The 18,892-nt window shown below is 40.2% G+C and overlaps 1 protein-coding gene across 20 annotated transcripts in view; it reads left to right on the top strand.

Moving 5' to 3' along the window:
- Positions 1–18,892, top strand: part of ulk4 (unc-51 like kinase 4) — a 497,483-nt gene that overhangs the window by 2,358 nt on the left and 476,233 nt on the right. For 15 of the 20 annotated variants that reach the window (XR_006315934.1, XR_006315935.1, XM_043719550.1 and 12 more), the window contains exons 2-8: positions 3,138–3,294; positions 9,362–9,461; positions 11,088–11,227; positions 11,655–11,817; positions 12,815–12,916; positions 14,227–14,310; positions 16,705–16,780. Coding sequence is in view for 18 of the 20 variants with exons in the window: in XM_043719550.1 (XP_043575485.1) it covers positions 3,157–3,294; positions 9,362–9,461; positions 11,088–11,227; positions 11,655–11,817; positions 12,815–12,916; positions 14,227–14,310; positions 16,705–16,780 (803 nt within the window). In the remaining 2 variants the exon portion in view is untranslated. Of the gene's footprint in view, positions 1–1,615; positions 2,815–3,137; positions 3,295–9,361; positions 9,462–11,087; positions 11,228–11,654; positions 11,818–12,814; positions 12,917–14,226; positions 14,311–16,704; positions 16,781–18,892 lie in introns of those variants that run through there. The other 5 variants (XM_043719549.1, XM_043719544.1, XM_043719551.1 and 2 more) reach the window with 5 other exon arrangements.

Genomic DNA, 18,892 nt, shown 5'->3' on the forward strand with positions numbered 1-18,892 from the left:
GGGGAGGGAGGTGATGGTCAGCGAGTGTCCGGGGAGGGAGGTGATGGTCAGAGTGTGTCTGGGGAGGGAGGTGGTGGTCAGCGCGTGTCCGGGGAGAGAGGTGATGGTCAGCACGAGTCTGGGGAGGGAGGTGATGGTCAGCGAGTGTCCGGGGAGGGAGGTGATGGTCAGAGTGTGTCTGGGGAGGGAGGTGGTGGTCAGCGCGTGTCCGGGGAGAGAGGTGATGGTCAGCACGAGTCTGGGGAGGGAGGTGATGGTCAGCGAGTGTCCGGGCAGGGAAGTGGTGGTCATTTGGTGTGATCGAAGAGGAGATAATAGGTGTACAGAAATGGACAACGGCAGACTGTGGTCAGCAGGTGTCAACAGGGGAATGTAATAGAATGGAGAAGTGCTTCGATAGTGGTGCAACAACAGTGCTCAAAGAGAGAGATAGTGGTCTCTCGGGGTGTTTGGAAATGAAGGTAGTGAGACTGGAGTAGGATATGGTTGGCAGGCAGGGTCTGGAGCGATAGACAACGAGGCTGTGGTCAGTGGAGGTACTGGTTGTCGAGAGTCCATAGAGGGTGATAGTGGTTATTCTTGTGTCTCAGGAGATGGATTGGGGAGGATGTAGGTATTGGGAAGAAATAAGATAATGGTGAGCAAGATTGTGGCTATTTTGGGTCTGGATGGGGATTCTGTGGTCAGAGCATCACCAACCTTATTTAGCATTTGCACGGCCACATTGTGGGTATCTGCTCAGGCATTGTTTAATGGTAATCACGAGAGTGTCAGTGTATGAACAAATTGCAACTGGTTTCTGTTCAAGGGGTTGCACTCTCAATTATGTATTCGTAGCCAGAGTATTTCCCACCTCACAACAAAGATGCCTCATTACATGTTAGGTTTTGGTCACAGCATCCCATGTATAGGAGAGATGGTAACACAGGAGAGATTAATAATCCAGAGGCTAAGGCTAATGGTTTGGGGACGTGGGTGAAATTTGAATTCATAGAATCCCTACAGTGCAGATAAAAGCTGTTCGGCCCTTTGAGGGTGCTCCAACTCTGTGAAGGGCATCCCATCCAGACCAACTCCCCCCACCTTATGCCCACATTAACCATGGCTAATTCATCTAGCCTGCAAACTACAGGGCAATTTAACATGGCCAATCCACTGAACCTGCACATCTTTGGACTGTAGGAGGAAACCAGAGCACCTGGCGGAAACCCACGCAGACACGGGGAGAACTTGCAAACTCCACATAGATAGCTGTCCAAGGCTGGAATTGAACCTGAGTCCCTGAGTGCTGTGTGACCCAATTCAATAAAATCTACAATTAAAAGGTAGTGGGCAGCATGGTGGATCAATGGTTAGCACTGCTGCCTCACAGCGCCAGGGACCCAGGTTTGATTCCAGCCACGGGCGACTGTCTGTGTGGAGTTTGCACATTCTCCCTGTCTCTGCATAGATTTCTTCCAGTGCTCTGTTTTCCTTCCACAATCTAAAGAAATGCAGGTTAGGTGAATTGGCCATGATAAATTGCCCATAGTGTTAGGTGCATTAGTCAGGGGTAAATGTAGGGGAATGGGACTGGGTGGGTTACTCTTTGGAGATCAGTGTGGGCTTGTTGGGCCAAAAGGCCTATTTCCACACTGTAGGGATTCTATGAACTTAATGGCGACTTTATAATCAATGTCAATTGTCATAAATACTCTTCTGGTTCACAGATGTCCTTCAGATAAAGAAATTTGTTGTACTTGCTTGGCCTACATGTGATTTTGGACTCCTCACCCATTCAGTTGATTCATAATTATGCTTTGGAATAGTCTGGAGAGTCAATATCTTCCAGGGCAATGGGTGGGAGGAACAAATAACCAGTGATGCCCATATTTGATATAAGAATAAAACAATTCACTGAAACTGGCCCTCCCTCACCATCATCTTCTTGTAACTTCCCTGTGTCATCAGATGCTTTGCTCGAATTGAGTCCTGGATGAACTCAGCCAAAATTTTCTAGTTAAATATGGGGAACACCAAAACTTCCCTCTGGGACATGCTGTACACCACTGTCCCTAATTTGGATGAGCAAGAACTGTAGTATTCTATTCAAACCTCAATGAGCTTGTACATTTGTCTGCTATCAGAAAGATTACCTACTTCTCCCTCACTATCACTTCTTTTCCATCCAACCTCATCCTACCTGCTTCTGATACTTCCAGCTCTCATCCTTGTAAGCTGAAGTGATCTATTGCATCCTTTCAGCTTTCCTATAATTAAAAAAATGCACTTTTGTGGCCTCAGGCTATATCAAACAATTTTTACAGCCAGAGGTACTTTTTGAAAATGGAATTGGAACTGTAGTATGGGAAATATGGCCATCAACTTTGTACAGCAAGGTCCCAAGTGTAATAACCATATAACCTGATGATAGATAAATATTTACCAAAATTTCATTTGTCCTTCTTTCAAAGTACCAATTTATCTTTTGCATCCACCTAAGAGGACTGATGGAACCTCAACTTTAAGGTCTTATCAGAAGATAAGACCTTAAAGTCTTATCTTCTGATAAGACTTCCTTGACAGTGTAGCAATTCCTTCAACCTTGACTGGACTATCAGCCTATCAGAGACTCATTCAAATCTTTTGCTTTTCTCATGTCCTGCAAAAATCCAGCTTATATACCACCCCTGTCCTTGCTGAACCACATTGGCTTTTTATGCCTCAATGCTATAAATATGAAATTGTCACCTTTGTGTTCAAGCTAATTTGTGACTTTGCTGTTCATTAACTCCTATGGGCTCCTCACCTCTGCCTGTCATCTGACTAGACCAGGTAAGGATAACACATTTCTTTTGCTTACGGCCTAGGCGAACCAAATGGGTTTTCATGGCAATCTGCTAGTTACCTGACCACCGTTGGTCACACTAGTTTTTCAAATCCTGATTACCTTTAGTATCAGCACCTAGCTGCTGTGGTGGCATATGAATTTATGTTTTTGGCGTTGTAGTCTTATAAATTAACCATTGATGAATCTCTCCTTTTGTGCCCATGTCTCGATGCTGAGATCACTGTCTTTGTAATCTCAAATGCTAGGACATTGATTATAAGTTTATTGTGTATATGTGCACATAATTATTTATGTCTTCCTTTTTCAGTTGATAGAGGTACAAAAAAATGGAAAACTTTGTCCTTTATGAGGAAATTGGAAAAGGAAATAAATCAACTGTTTACAAAGGCAGAAGAAAGGGAACTATCAACTTTGTAGCAATTTTATGTATTGACAAATCAAAACGGCCAGAGATCACTAACAGGGTGAGTATTACTTGATAGTACCATTAGAATTTGAATTCTCAGATATTTCAAGAAGCATATTGGCACAGAGTATTGTGGACCCAACATGTTATCAACAGGATAGGCCTTGGCATATTTGAATTTATGTTGCTAATCTGGGTTGTGTTGCTTGAGTTTGTTGGAGATAATTATACCTTTGTATTGAAATACAGCGCTACAGATTTAGGAGATTGAGTGTTAAAGTAGCTCGTCTCCATTGGGCAAGAGAGAGATACTGTCTTTGTGAAGCTGGAATAACAAAGAGGGAAATAATCTCTGTGGGAGCCTGATTCCTGCCCAATGATGGCTGCTGAAAGTTCAAATGTGTGAACATCAAGTGAGATATGAATCAGGCTGCACTGTAACATCATAAACAAGAGGTCAGCCTGCACTCATTGTCAAGGTTCACAAGATAAGTGGATACATCAACGAGCTACTAAATAGCTGCTGCTTTGTGAAACTTTTCTCAGATGCTACCACCGTCTTTAGGTAAAGATAGAATGTCAGCAGAAGCTGGGGTATCCCATAATGGGTCTTTTCCAAATAGTTTTAAAAATGCAATAATTAATTGAAAAAAAACTTGAGAGCTGATGTGTGACAATGCGGTCTCTTTAACAAGGTTATCTTGTCCTCAGGTTTTTTTTAAACGAGGTCTCAGAAAGAGTCTAGTTTAACAATGACAGGGAAATGACCAGTTTTCCCAATTCAGGGTTTTTATAGTTTGGTTTAGTTGTAGCAGAGAAGCTGCTGGTAGCAGGCACAGAAGCTCTACTGCAGGGAAAAAGGTGCCATGCTTTTGCACATGATCCCTGGCAGACTTTTCTCTCTGAAGTCTCTCCTGCCTGTAAGATTCTGCATTTGAATTAACCTTTTGTCAAGGGGTGTGGTTATGGGATGTTATGGGAATTGGAACAGCTCCTTAGTTAAGTTGCGGTATCAAGTCGGTTGAGTTTTCAAATAGTTGAGTTTCAAGTAGTAGTTCTTCTATAATGCAGCAGTTGCGTTCCAGCGAAACCTTGCTTAATAGAACATCACTAAATAGAACAAATGAGGCCTATGGGAAAAGTGGGGTTAGGGGCAGTTGCTCAAAAATCAACCAGAAGTCTAATGCAAAGTATAACACAGCCTGAATGAAGGTTGAAATCATATTTGTTAACAAAAGTAAATTTAACACAGTACATTTAACAAATGTAAGAAAGCTGCTGTCTGTACAGTACCTCTCACAGAAAGCTACTCTGTTGGCAGCTGACATCAATGTATGCGCGGAATGGCACGAGGACTAGGGCTGATATCATGCATGCGAAGAACCATGCAGACGCATGCGTATACATCGGCACATGCAAAACGGCACGGTTATTTTGGTCCGTACATCGGCACATTTGCAGATTGAAGCATACAAACCGATCCCCACTGGAATCGCGCTATTGCCAACTGAGTTAAGCGTTCTCCAAAATACCATTCCCTAATTCTTCAGCAACAGGGCAGCATTGTGGCTCAGTGGTTAGCACTGCTGCCTCACAGCGCCGGGGACCCGGGTTCGATTCCAGCCAGGGGCAACTGTCTGTTTGGAGTTTGCACATTTTCCCCGTGTCTGCATTGGTTTCCTCTGCATTGGTTTTCTCCCACAATCCAAAGATGTGCAGGTTAGGTGAATTGGTCAAATTGGTTAAGTTGCCCATAGTGTTCAGGGATGTAGAGGTTAGGTGCATTAGTCAGAGGTAGATATAGGATAATAGGGTAGGGAAATGGGCCTGAGTGTGTTACTTTTCGGAAAGTTGGTGTGGACTTGTTGGCTGAAGGGCCCATTTCCACACTATAGGGTGTTATGACACAAGGTAAACCCTTCTGCTAATTTAAACCTGACACACAGAGAAGCTCACCTCATGCCGTAATCTGTTAAATTTCAAGAGGCAAAGAACTATCCCAGATTTCACTATTTAAAGTAAAAATTAACAATTTTATTCTTTAAGTCCAACAGAGAACATTAAAACCACAACTATTTGCAACTCCTTTCTCCTATCTTTTATCTCCCACTCTATAATACTGGTCTGATAAATTCCCTCTTAAATTTACGGCAAATCAATTTCAAACCCAGTTGTCGTCTTCGGAAGTCGAACTTTCTCTATAGATTTCTCTAGGTTGGCTTTGGTATTCTGCTGCACAAATTTCTTATGGACAGGTACCTTTTCAGAGAGCTATTCTGCTGGCAGTCTTTACTTATGAGTGCTCTTCGTTGTTCTCCCTAACTTTTCAAAATGTCTGGTTTTATACCCCAGAACATCAGATCGTTTCATTGGTTTGATGTCATCAAAACAATAAATTCAACTTCGATTTGATTTTGGTATCTGGGGCATAATTTAAACTGGCTAAATTTGAATTTGTTTTTGTACCATGACAACAAAGTACCAGCTATTTCTGTCAACCAAATGTTACATTTTTAAAATGTGCAGCACACTCTGTGCTTTCAGTCCTTGCCAGCTTCCTCTATCTCTTAAAGTTACAGTACACCTATACCTTCATAATAAGGGATTCTATGATTCTATACATTATAGCCAAATTGAGCTGCTTAAATGCAGGTTATCCCAGAACTACCTGTATTCTAAATTTTGTTTTCTTTTGTTTGTATTTCAACTGTAGTGTTTAAGTAAATGCTCTTTTACTTAAAGCTGCAAGGTTTGACCAACTGCATCATACCTGGAATATCAACTTCATATCTGCCTTTAAAATAAGAGAATGTTAGGGTCTAGGCTACCTTCTTGAAATATTTTTAGGGGCTCTGGCCTGATCCATAACAGGGGGAATGAGAATATCTTATATTGATGGAAAGTAGGCACTGTTTTTCTCATTCTTCACCTTTGAATTAACATAAAGTTGTTAACAAAAACAAAATACATAATCATAACTTGCCTTTTCCCATTGGTTTTCAATCACATTCATACTTCTTGTTGGGATGTTATTGCATTTATGCTAAGCGAATGGACCTTAACTTGTGTACAAGCTGAGGAAAACCACTTGAGGAAAAGCTTGCATTTATATTGGACCTTCCACAACCTCAAGACATCATTTTACAGCCAAAAAATTATTTTTGAAGTGTAATCAAAGTTGTGATGGAGGAGAAAGCAGCAGTCAATTTGTATGGTGCTATTAAAAGCAAATTGAAATAATGACTAAGTTATTTTCAGGTGCTGGTTAAGGGATAAATATTGACCAGGACACTGGGGAGAACCTCTCTGCCTCTTTAAAGTAGTGCCATCAGGAAGATAAAGTTCAGTTTGAAGTTTCTTCCAAGATTTGGCACCTTCAACAGTGCAGCACCTCCATAGTCCTGCCACTGACCTGTCAGTATAGCTTATGCACTTATATCTCTGAAGAGGAACCTGACTGCTGGCTGAAAAGAAAGAGTGCAGACGTGGCCGTCATTCTACTGGACAGTGACACAACTGAGTCATAGCTTGTCTTTTGCTAATATTTCCCAATGGGGGAGGTAATGGCCAAGTGGTATCATCATTAGACTATTAATCCAGAAACTCAGCTAATGTTTTGGGCACATGGGTTCAAATTCCACCATGGTAGATTTAAGGATCTAATGATGACCATGAAACCATTGTTGAATGGCAGGAAAACCGCAGCTGGTTCACTAATGTCCTTTAGGGAAGGAAATCTGCCATCCTTACCTGGTCTGGCCTACATGTGACTCCAAGCCCACAGCAATCTAGATAACTCTTAACAGCCCTCTGGGCAATGAGGGATGGGCAATAAGCGCTGGCCTAGCCAAAGGTGTCCATATTCCATGAGTGAATTTAAAAAATGATCAGGTGAGAGAATCATAAGATACTTTTTAAGCAAAGTGTTGAAACTGACGTTGACATTCCAACTATGGTCCTGATTGAGATCCAATAACCCCACATAGAGCAGAAGTTGAACCTTGTATCTTGTAGTTAATGCTCTGAGAACCTCGAAAACATTGAAAATATCACTCTGCTTTGTAAACTGAAATGGAACACACATTTCTATTTCTGAAAGTTATCAGACTGAAAGTTGTTCAATGCTTTTCTGACCGGCCGACCATCTCCCAAAGTGTTGAGCTTATTCAGACTTGATCATCTGTCAATACATTTTTAATTCCCAAAGTACAATCATAGAATCCCTAGAGTGCTGGAAAAAGGCTATTCAGCCCATTAAGTCCCCACCAACCCTTCCAAGAGCATCCCACCCAGAGTCAGCCTCCTACTCTATCCCTGTAACCCTACATTTACCCTGGCTAATCCACCCAATCCTCACAACCCTGGGCATTGTGGGACAGCTTAGCACGACTAATCAACCTAACCTACCCATCTTTGAACTTGGGAGGAAACTGGAGCACCTGAAGGGAACCCACGCAGACACAGGGGGATTATGAAAACCGCACACAGTCACTCAAAGCTGAAATTGAAACTGGGTCTCTGGCGCTGTGAGGCAGCAGTGCTCGCCACTGAACCACCATGCCACTGCCACAATATGGTAGTGCTTCAAATTTCAATCATGCATCCTTGTGTTCAAATCCCCTGTCATCCTTTGTAATGTCTTATAGATCCACAAATTGATGACAAATCCCCTCCCCTCCATTATGACTTGTTGTGCGTTTCCAATGTATTTTGCCTTTTTGGTGATGCTCACGATTTCAGTTGTCTCAACCCTTTTATTGTTAAATCTCTGACTTTCTCCCTCTCCTTTAAGACGCTTTTAAATTCAACCACTTCGACCAATTTTCTGGTCACTAGTAATGTCTCCATATGTGGTTTACTGTCAAACATTGCCTATTTACATGGCTGTGAAGTACCTTGGGACACTTTAGTACATTGAAGGCATAACCTGAATGGTAGTTATTGTTTGAAAATGGCCTTGAAGAAATTGTGCCTAGGACAAGTAGATTGTTGTTGGATATATTGGACCTCGAGCAACTTGCTTACATTACCTTTCAGGATATAAGATGAAAATTTTGCCAAACCTCCAAGGAATATCTATTGTTCCCTTTCCCTATATCTTTTTCTGCCTTCTTTCTTTTACTGATATTACTTTGATTTGATTTGTTATTGTCACATGTAGCGAGATACGTGAAAAGTTCTGGATGTAAATTTGCTCGCTGAGCTAGAAGGTTCTTTTTCAGATGTTTCATCACCATAGTAGGTAACATCATCAGTGAACCCCCAGTGAAGCAATGATGTTATAACCTGCTTTCTATTTATGTGACTTACATCCAGAACCTCAACCTGAGCTACAAATCTTTTTCAAACTCGCTACAGTGAAAAGTGTCCTCTTACATGCTTTGCGGGCAGATTGTACTACACAAGTGCATCAGGATAACAGAACAGAATGCATTTTACAATTATAGTTGCTGAGAAGGTGCAGAGAGAGAGATCAACATTAACATTAAAGTCCATTCAAAAGTTTGATAACAATGGGGAAGAAAATATGAATTTGTTCATATGTGAATACAAACCTTTATATCATCTCTTGACAGAAGAGACTGGAAGAGAGTATAACTGGGGTGGGAGGGTTCTTTAATTATCTTGGTTGCTTTACTGAGGCAGTGGGAACTATAGATGAAGTCAGTGGATAGAAGGCTGGTTTGTATAATGGACTGTGCTATGTTCACAACTCTGTATTTTCTTTCGGTCTTGGGAAGAACAATTGCCATACCATGCTGTGATAAGGGCCTTTAAGGTTATTTTCCTGATGCTTCAGATATGTCAGTCTACATTCGCCCTCTCCTCCTCCTTGTATCCTTGATATTTTGAAAGTAAGACATATTACTAACAATTCCATTGTCTATTCATTTTCATTACTTGCCTGCAGTGGGTTTCCCTAACCTTTCCCTTTTCTTGCTAGCCTAACCTGTCTTTCTTGATTTGCTCCATCTTCTGTCTTGTGCATTTTAAACTCATGATTCCTATTTCGTGGATATTCACATTTCATCATGGTTCCTCAATTTACTAAAAAAAAAATAATTTATGTTTTGCTTAGTCACAAGAAAGTAACCATTTGATTTGGAAATGTATGTTTCATATAGGTCCGACTTACTCACGGCATTGAACATCCGAACATTGTACTGTTTCATGAATGGTATGAAACCAGCAATCACTTGTGGCTTGTTGTGGAACTATGCACAGGTAATTCAAAAGTGTATGTAAAAGTGTTATCAATTTACATTGTTGGCAGGACTGGTTGTGCATCCCCTGCACAAGTCTGAAAAACTAAGTATGAAAAAATTTATATTGTAGTACTTAGATTAACATTTTTGAATGGTTTTAGTAAATATTGGCATTATTTGTTAGAGAAATGTTTATTTGCATTTGCTCATTTGGTGGAATTCTCATTTCTCAGCAGAAACATTGTTCCGGGACTTCAGCACAACTTAGTTACCAGTCCGTTGTGAAATCTATAATTGTTGGGACTTGGATGAAATAAGATTTCATGACAAGGCTTGATTGCTTCTCTAGTTCATCATCCAAACTGAGATCTTTGTTTGTGAAATTAATCTGCAGTTCAGAGTAATTAATTGTGAGGTACCTTGGGTGCTTTGAGTTACTCTTTTTAGATAAGATTTTCTTTGCTCAAGGCAGTTTTTTTTTAGATTAGATTACATTACAGTGTGGAAACAGGCCCTTCGGCCCAACAAGTCCACGCCGACCCGCCGAAGCGAAACCCACCCATACCCCTACATTTACCCCTTACCTAACACTACGGGCAATATAGCATGGCCAATTCACCTGACCCTGCACATCTTTGGACTGTGGGAGGAAACCGGAGCACCCGGAGGAAACCCACGCAGACACGGGGAGAACGTGCAAATTCCACACAGTCAGTCGCCTGAGGCGGGAAGTGAACCCGGGTCTCAGGCGCTGTGAGGCAGCAGTGCTAACCACTGTGCCACCGTGCCGCCCACAAAGTCTTTACATCAACTTCAGTTATAAATCACAACCACAAAATGATAGTTTCCTGATTCCAATCTGTATGGTTCATTTTTAAATACAAAATGTGGAATTCAGCATGCCAAATTATTCTTACGAATTGTTCGTAAAATTCATGCAAAAAGTGATAGTTGAGAGCTTTAGCAACCTTGGCTTTTGTAAAATGCAACCTCCAAGATGCACTGCAAAATTTCAACAAAAAGTCTCTTTAAACAGCACCTTCCGAACTCCATGACCAAGGGCATTTAGAAGGCCAAGGGCATCAGATACATAGGAACATCACGAACTGCAAGTTCCTCTCCAAAACACAGACTATCCTGACTTTGAACTCGATCTCTGATAATTCAGTGTCACCTGACTGAAATCCTGGAACTCTCTAATAGCACTTTGACCAAACGAACTCTAGTAGTTCAAGAAGGCAACTCAACATCACTTTCTTGAGGACAATTAGGGATGGGCAATAAATGCTGGCCCAGCCAACAATATTCATATTCCCTGAATTGAAAGAAATGAAACTGACAGATAGGGAATAACCAGTGGTTCATTTATTTATTCATTTATTTTGTCCCATTAGACAATAAAAGGCCATACATTAAATTATTCATGAAGGAGTTGTGAAGGACACACTTTAAAAAAGTTATGTGTTTCTCTTCCTTGCTCTTTTTAACACCTTCAGTCCTTGCATTCCAGTCACTGAATAGAAAAGCTGTAGGAGGAGAATAATTTAATTTAGTTCCTAATGCAGTTAGCACGAAGGTGTAGATTGTATTCTCTTGTATTTTTACTACTAACTTCATACTGTTAATCCTCTGTTGTCCATTGCAGGAGGCTCGTTGGCAATGGTCATTGCCCAAGATGAATATTTACATGAAGATGTAATTAGACAGTTTGGTATTGACTTGGTGATGGGTTTGCGCCATATTCATGAGCTGGGCATCATTTTTTGTGATCTTAATCCTGCTAAGGTAAATGGACACTATTGTTTAACATAAGGCACAGAGCTTTAGCGGGAGTTGAAGGATGAGTGCGTTTGGTTTTTGAATTTTAGCATTTTTGCTGCAGGAACATTGTGTCCCCGCATCCACCACATCTTGAGTAGTGAATTCCTTGGATTCCTGATCCTTTGAGAGAAGCAATTCCACTGGCTTTGCCTCTGTACTCCTTTTCCATTATATGCCTTCCTTTGAAACCTTGGGCAAGGTTCCAGTCACTCCTCCCAATATCTCCTTTGGCTTGACATTCATTTTTTTTTTCCTCCTTTTGGAACTTCAAAATTGCTGTGTGACATTTTGCTGTGTTAAATGTACTGATTAAGTAAGATTGAATGCGCTGTTCAAAAGCTGTCTTTTGCTTGTGGCATTGCCAGTTTTTCAGGTCCTTTTCTTTATACAGATATTACTGGATGGACCAGGCATGCTGAAATACAGTAATTTCAGTCTGGCCAAAGCGGAAGGAGAGAATCTGGATGAATTCTTTTCATTAATTAGTGGAGAAGATGACTTGGTTGAAAGCAACAATGGCACAGAAAGAACAAAGTGTAAGATTCGGGCCAGAGGTAACAATCCCTCACTAAGTGTTCCTATGTAGGATTGATAGATGATGTGAAATTTGAAATCCCCTTTAAACCTAATTATCAGGATTCGGAAAGTGGCTTATTTTCTTAATGCCTGTCTCACAGTTGAACTCTGAGACCAGTTTGAATACCGCCTATAAATATTTGAGCTGAGATCAGGTAATGCAGTTTGGACAACCTGCCTTCTGCATCTGAATGACTCAATTGTATACCTGGTAGTGACTTGCTATTGACTCATCCAAAGAAGACAAGTTGTTGCAAAATTTCGGAGTATTTTTCTGCACTGTTGCAAGGAATAAAATTGGACACTGGTGCAGCCAAGCATCAAAGTGTGTTCTCTTATCCTTTTTTTTACACTTTTATATAAGTCATCTGAATATCTGTGGTTAAAAGCTATCTCTGATGTTTTGTTCATGATAGGCATAGGGCTTCAGTTAATTCATCACTTATGAATTTATTTTGAATAGTTGTACCTTCTGAATTACATTTCTAAGAAAATATGATTAATGAACTGTACTGAATAAAAGTATCAGTTAACTGGCTCAGTTTAGCATTCAGATTGTTAACTTCAAGCCACTTGAAGATTTGAGATCAAAATTTATACAGACATTCCAGGATGAGGAGAGTGTTGCGTTGTTTATTAACAGTTCGGTATGTGGTCCAAAACCATGTATTGCCTTCACATCTGAGGCTACTTTACATAAGCAGGGCAAATTTCTTAAGAATTAACCCTACTTTGTTTGAGTTAACTATGTCCATATTTGGTAATTACATCTGAATTACAGTATATCTGTGGATGTCACTAATTTCTTCTGTCCTTTCTGGAAAGTGGAAAATAGCTCAATCAATTCATGGACAACTTGTTTAAGTTCATTTTTGTTTGCAAAATTTGACCTCCTGCAAGAAAGGCATATTTCTTTCAAGTGCGACTGTGCAAGTTATTTTGGTATATTTCAATTGATCCAAGCTTACTTTTTAGGGTCTTTAACTTACATGGCTCCAGAAATTCTGAAAGGTGAAGATTATTCCCCAGTCAGTGATTTATGGTCTCTGGGATGTGTGCTATATGAGATGTTCACAGGTTGGTTTTTGAACATGTTCATTTGAAACTTTTATTTTCTCTATCTGTGTCATGACTGTATTGAAAAGTCACAAGTTTTACACATTGATGTCTGTTAATGCCAATGGTCTCACCTTTCTTTTCTGTCACTTCACTTCACATTTTTGTTTTTCTAAAACCTGAGTCGAAAGACTGCTGATAAATGTGACCATGTCACTCTGAAAAATGTGCAGACATAAGAGTTGCTACTTCATGGAAAAGTTGATATAAGTACCATTCTGTTGTTGAATTGGTGTGTTAAATGAACTGTTCAAACAAATTATTGCATTATAAAAGTTATTCCTGTGTAAAGTTTTCTGTGATATGCAATGTCAACAGTTATGATAGCCCCCAACAGTAATTTCAGTTTTTGCATTTACTAAAATCTGGAATTCTCCAATACAAATATTAAAATGTCACAACCTTGGCCTGTCTGAGGGTTAGTGGATGAATCGGGCTTGGGAACCTTACATTTTTTGCCATCCCTATAGTTTGTTGTATGAAGTAACTTTGAGACAGACTGAATGTTTGAATCTGTAATATCTGTCATGATGCTGCGGTTAAGAGCTATCAGGACATTACCTTGCCCATGTTTTGTTTTGATATGTCCTGCTATGTGGACATCAATTTTATCAGCGTCTTTGTGTGTAAGGCGTTTTGGAGTTCAAGTGCATATTCTACCCACTGAACTCATAAACCTTCCCTAAATGCAACAAAGTTAAAGATCACACAACACCAGGTTATAGTCCAACAGGTTTATTTGGAAGCACGAGCTTTCGGAGCACTGCTCCTTCATCAGGTGGTTCTGGAGTACAGTACTCCACATGTTTATACTAAGTGCAACAATGATTGAATTTTTTACTTGGGAATGTCATAGGGAACCTGGTACATCTTACTGGTACCGTAGGTGATACTGTTATGAAGCTGGAGCTGAGAGACATTGGGCAAGATTAATCAAGCTTTACTCTGCATCTGATGATATTAACCTGTCATGGAAGTATTTGATACTGCCATTGTGTACTTGAATTAATTCTCTAGCTGTAACATCCTTCACCCTTTATCACAAAAATGTAGAAAGAAAAATAAAAAATTACTGTGAATTACTGAAAGTAAATTTTGCAGATCATGATGAAAATTTGAATTGATTCAGAAAGCAATAAATGATTAAGATGGTGTCTCTGTAGGCATTTCAGTATTGATGTGCAGAGTGTGATGCTTAAACTGAAACCTAGAATTGCCATTTGCATTGACATCAAAGTTTGAAACTTACGACTGCCATACTTTTTTAACAGGAAAACCACCATTTTTCTCAGAAAACCATTCTGCATTGGTTGAGATGATTTTGTATGAAGATCCATCACCACTCAAACCTCAAGGTTCAGTAATTTAAAAAATATTTTTGAACATGCCCAAGTCACTATTGGATAACTATTGTTCCTTTGCCTCATTCCTATTGCTGTCACAAAGTTTATCCATACTTTTGCATCCTAGGTTTGTAAAATGCCTTCCATCCTTCACAAACCTTAACTTCTAATTTAGCCAAAACTCAAATGGTCCACTGTCTTACTCAAAATTGACATCCCATTGAGCCTAGTTTTGCTGATTTGCTGATTTCTCATTTGTCAAAACATTACATTTAAAATGCTAATCATCTTCAAAACCTGTTCATGGCCATGTCATATTCTATCTATATCACTTTTAGCCACACTCTAATTCTCTCTTGCTCTATCTGTTTAAGCATTACCTCTTCATTGGTGGAAGAGCCTTTGAAAATTTGGTCCTATTCTTTCCAACTCATTATGAAACGTTTCTTGAAACCCAGGTTTTTCATCAATCTTCTCTTCACTCCTCTTAAATTCTACTTAAATTGCTTGATGTCTGCTTGCCTTTCTACTTTCTTTTCACAAAGTACCCTGTGTTATTTATTGCATTGAAAGCTCTGTGCAATTGTGTGTTGTTGTTCCTCTTCCTATTTTCCTTTCCAACAGGTATAGTCCCAGTCTGATTCATTGTATAGTATGTAAATACTCATTAAAAGGCACTGGGGCAACACGTTGTAAATGTGCCCTGGACCTGTGTTGCAACATACATGCAATAGAAAAGAGAAAAAAATGATTTCTTTCTAAGTTCTAAATCTCTATTGTGCCAATATTACAAGGAGCAGCTACTCTCAATCTGATTCTTTAAAATGAAGTTGCATTTAATTACCAGAGGTATCTGTTGAATACTGTTGCTTCAATTTTAAACAAGAAAAATGAATCACCAGCACGGTGAGCAAGAACTTTAGAATCAAAAATGTTGTGGAGATTAGATGAAAAATGCAATGTTTATCCAAGGTGGGTGGGCAGGAAATCGTTGAGCATGACTGTCAGAGATTGGGAACGGATTGTCAGGGAGTTCAATTCCTAGCCTGTCAACTGGATTTAAGAACCTGCCAATAGTGCTACAAGAACAATTAGAGGGGTATGAATGAGATGAATAGCAAAGGTCTTTTCCCCAGGATAGGAGAGTCCAAACATAGAGGGCATAGGTTTAAGAGGGACCTCGAGCAACCTTTTCTCACAGAGTGTGCTGCCTATATGGAATGAACTATCAGAGGAAGTAGTAGAGGCGGGCGCAACTAGAACATTTGAAAGACATTTGGACAGATACATGGATGGGAAAAGTTTAGAGGGATGTGGCCAAACACAGGCAAATGAGACTGGTTCAGTTTAGGAAACCTGGCCATGGACAAATTAGGCCAAAAGGCCTTTTTCCAAGCCTTTTGATTCTATGACTCTGTGTGCTATAACTTACAGATGGAGAAAGTGAATCTGCTTATCCTTGTGTGAATAGATGAAAACATGTTAATGCATTCTCTGTCAAGTGACATTACATTACAGTGTGGAAACAGGCCCTTCGGCCCAACAAGTCCACACTGACCCGCCGAAGCGAAACCCACCCATACCCCTACGTTTACCCCTTATCTAACACTACGGGCAATTTAGCATGGCCAATTCACTTGGCCCTGCACATCTTTTGGACTGTAGGAGGAAACCGGAGCACCCGGAGGAAACCCACGCAGACACTGGGAGAACGTGCAAACTCCACACAGTCAGTCGCCTGAGGCGGGAATTGAACCCGGGTCTCAGGCGCTGTGAGGCAGCAGTGCTAACCACTGTGCCACCGTGCCGCCCACAATAGCCCATGTTCTGGTCCTCCCATAGCAGGACTTCATGGGCTATTTTACACATGTTCTTCCTTCTAGCTATTATTCTGCAAGACAGATTTGCCTTTCAGGTAAGTAAAAGGTTTTTAAGGGCATCTATCATAGAATCCCAAGAGTGCAGAAAGAGGCCATTCAGTCCATCGAGTCTGCACCAACTTTCCAAAAGCATACATCCCAAACCCATCCCCCCAACCCCCTTCCCCCATGTTTATTTTTACTATGACTAACCCATCTGACATGCACTGCCCTTGACATGATGGGGAAATTTTTAGACTGCCCAACCACCTAATCTTTGGATTATCATCCAATTCATTGCTGTAGTCAATTTACAATCCTGATTCCATACTCTGTTTCTGCAAACAGAGAATATAGTTAAGAGTCTAGATTTAGTTTGTTGAGTTCAGTGCGACTTAATTAAAGTGAATGCAAATTCTCCAACTTGTACGATTTGTGAATAATTTTAAGCAGAAGACATCCCAGTATGAAAATTTTATTTTGTAGCTTAACTTGTTGGTTATGAGCAAGTTGCTATCAAGTCTGAAATTTTACTCTTCTCTGTTAGAATCTACTGAACAAAAACCTTCCATTGAATTTATTGGTTTGATTGAAGACTTACTTCAGAAAGATCCTTCAAAAAGGTAATTCAGTAACCTCACCGGGGGATTTTAATGCTCACTTACTATGGGTGAAAAGAGAAATCAGTTTCCTGTTTAATAATATTCTGACATAAATGCAACAGCTGGCTATAGACTGACTACAGCTTGATTGGTATGTTTCTTGTATATTTTGTATTTAGATTATAATTTTGTTGGAACACCTTCAGGCATTAATGCCATTTACTGTTTTCTGTTTGTGGACTGATTTTAATTATTTTGGTATATGTTACAATACTCTGCTGTGAGTGCTCAAAATTGTGTCATTTTATTCAAAGACCTACAACAAAGGCAAAAACAAAGTTGAGTCTGCTGTAGTACAAAAACAGAAGATGCAAGTTAAATTGTTGAGATTTTTGTTGAAGGCTATTGAATATATTTTCAAAAATTGTTTTCTTGATCCTAATGCAGGCAGGGAGTTGAGACAAATAATTTGGCTAGAGGGATGGCAATAATTTGATCAGGAATGACTAATTCTGCAAACCAGCATAGTCCAGAGGGGGTAATTATTGTGAGTTGAATACCCTGAGGTTAGAGGAGAATTGTGGAGGGGCAAGGTAGAACAGAGTATGATGTAGTTGGTGAAGGGAGTTAAGGCATAGAAGGGTAGGGTGTCAAAAAGAGGAGGGAGGAATGATGAAGCTTTGCACACGTTAAAAGGAGAGTTGGAGATCAGGGACTGGGGAAGAATTGAATGCTTTCAGATGACACACCAACCTTTGGAGCCCAGAGGATGTGATTACACTGCTGCAATCAGTACGTGTAGCACGGAACAGTTACAACTGATTTGGAGATGCCGGTGTTGGACTGGGGGCACCCCAGAACAGTTACAGGTAGGGAAGATATGGACAGGGAAGCTGAGGAGTCACCAGAGTCATATAGCATGGAAATAGACCATTTGGTCTAACCAGTCCGGGCCAACCATAATCCCAAACTAAAGTAGTTCCATCTGCCTGTGCTTATCCCTCCAAACCTTTCTTGCTTAGGTACTTGTTCAAATGCCTTTTAAACGTTGTAACTATACCCACATCCACCAGTTCCTTTGGACGTTCATTCCATGCACGAACCACTCTCTGTGCGAAAAAAAGCCTCTCACGTCTTTTTAAAATCTTTCTCCCCTCTTCTTGAAATCCCCCACCCTAGGGAAAAAAAACATCTGCCATTCACTTTATCTATACCTCTCATGATTTTGTAAACCTCCATAAGGTTACCCCTTAGCCTCCTTCACTCCAGTGAAAAATGTTCCAACTTAATCAGCCTCTCCTTGTAACTCAAACTCTTCATTCCCAGTCAATCTCTTCTGAACCCCCTTCAGCTTAATAATATCCTTCCTATATGGGAATAGGGAGGAGAAATAATTCACTTTCTTTGAATAGAAGGCTGGTATTTTAACTGACCTGAAAGCTGGTCCTTAAGCATTTGTCAAAGCAAACTAATTCTGGCTATAATAACATAAGAACTAGGAGCTGGAGTAGGCCAGTCGACTATTCAGGTCTGCTCGACTATTCAATAAGATCATGGCTGATCTCATTAACGTCTCAATTCCACCTTCTTGCCTGTCACCTATAATCCTTTATGGATCAAAAATCTATTGAACTCAACCAAGACTATAATTCATGATTCAGACCTCCATTGCTGTCTGGGAAGAGAATTTCAAAGATTGACCAACCTCTGCTGAGAAATTACGAGCAGCTCAGGGCTAAATTAAAAAGTAGATCCACAAGGGTAATAATCACCAGATTATTACCTGAGCTACGTGCGAATTGGTGTCAGGTCTATGAGATGAGATGAAATGCATGGTTCAAAGGTTGGTGGGTTCTGTTTCATGTGGCATTGGCACCAGTACCAGAATAAGCTGCCCCGTTAGGATGGGCTTCATTTGAACCAAGCTGGGACCAATGTCCTGACAAACTGTATAATTAGGGTTCTAGATAGAGTCTTAAACTATTTAGTTGGGGGAAGGTTCACTTGAATGAAAATTATAAAATCAAAAGGAAATGAGACAGCAAGGTCATGGGGTAGTGAAGAGGTAAATAATAATTTAAGTGAGACCGGGAGGGGTGAAAAATGTATGCTGAATGCAGCAGAAATTAGAAC

The sequence above is a fragment of the Chiloscyllium plagiosum genome, chromosome 29, assembly GCF_004010195.1.
Source record: "Chiloscyllium plagiosum isolate BGI_BamShark_2017 chromosome 29, ASM401019v2, whole genome shotgun sequence".
Lineage (NCBI taxonomy): Eukaryota > Metazoa > Chordata > Chondrichthyes > Orectolobiformes > Hemiscylliidae > Chiloscyllium > Chiloscyllium plagiosum.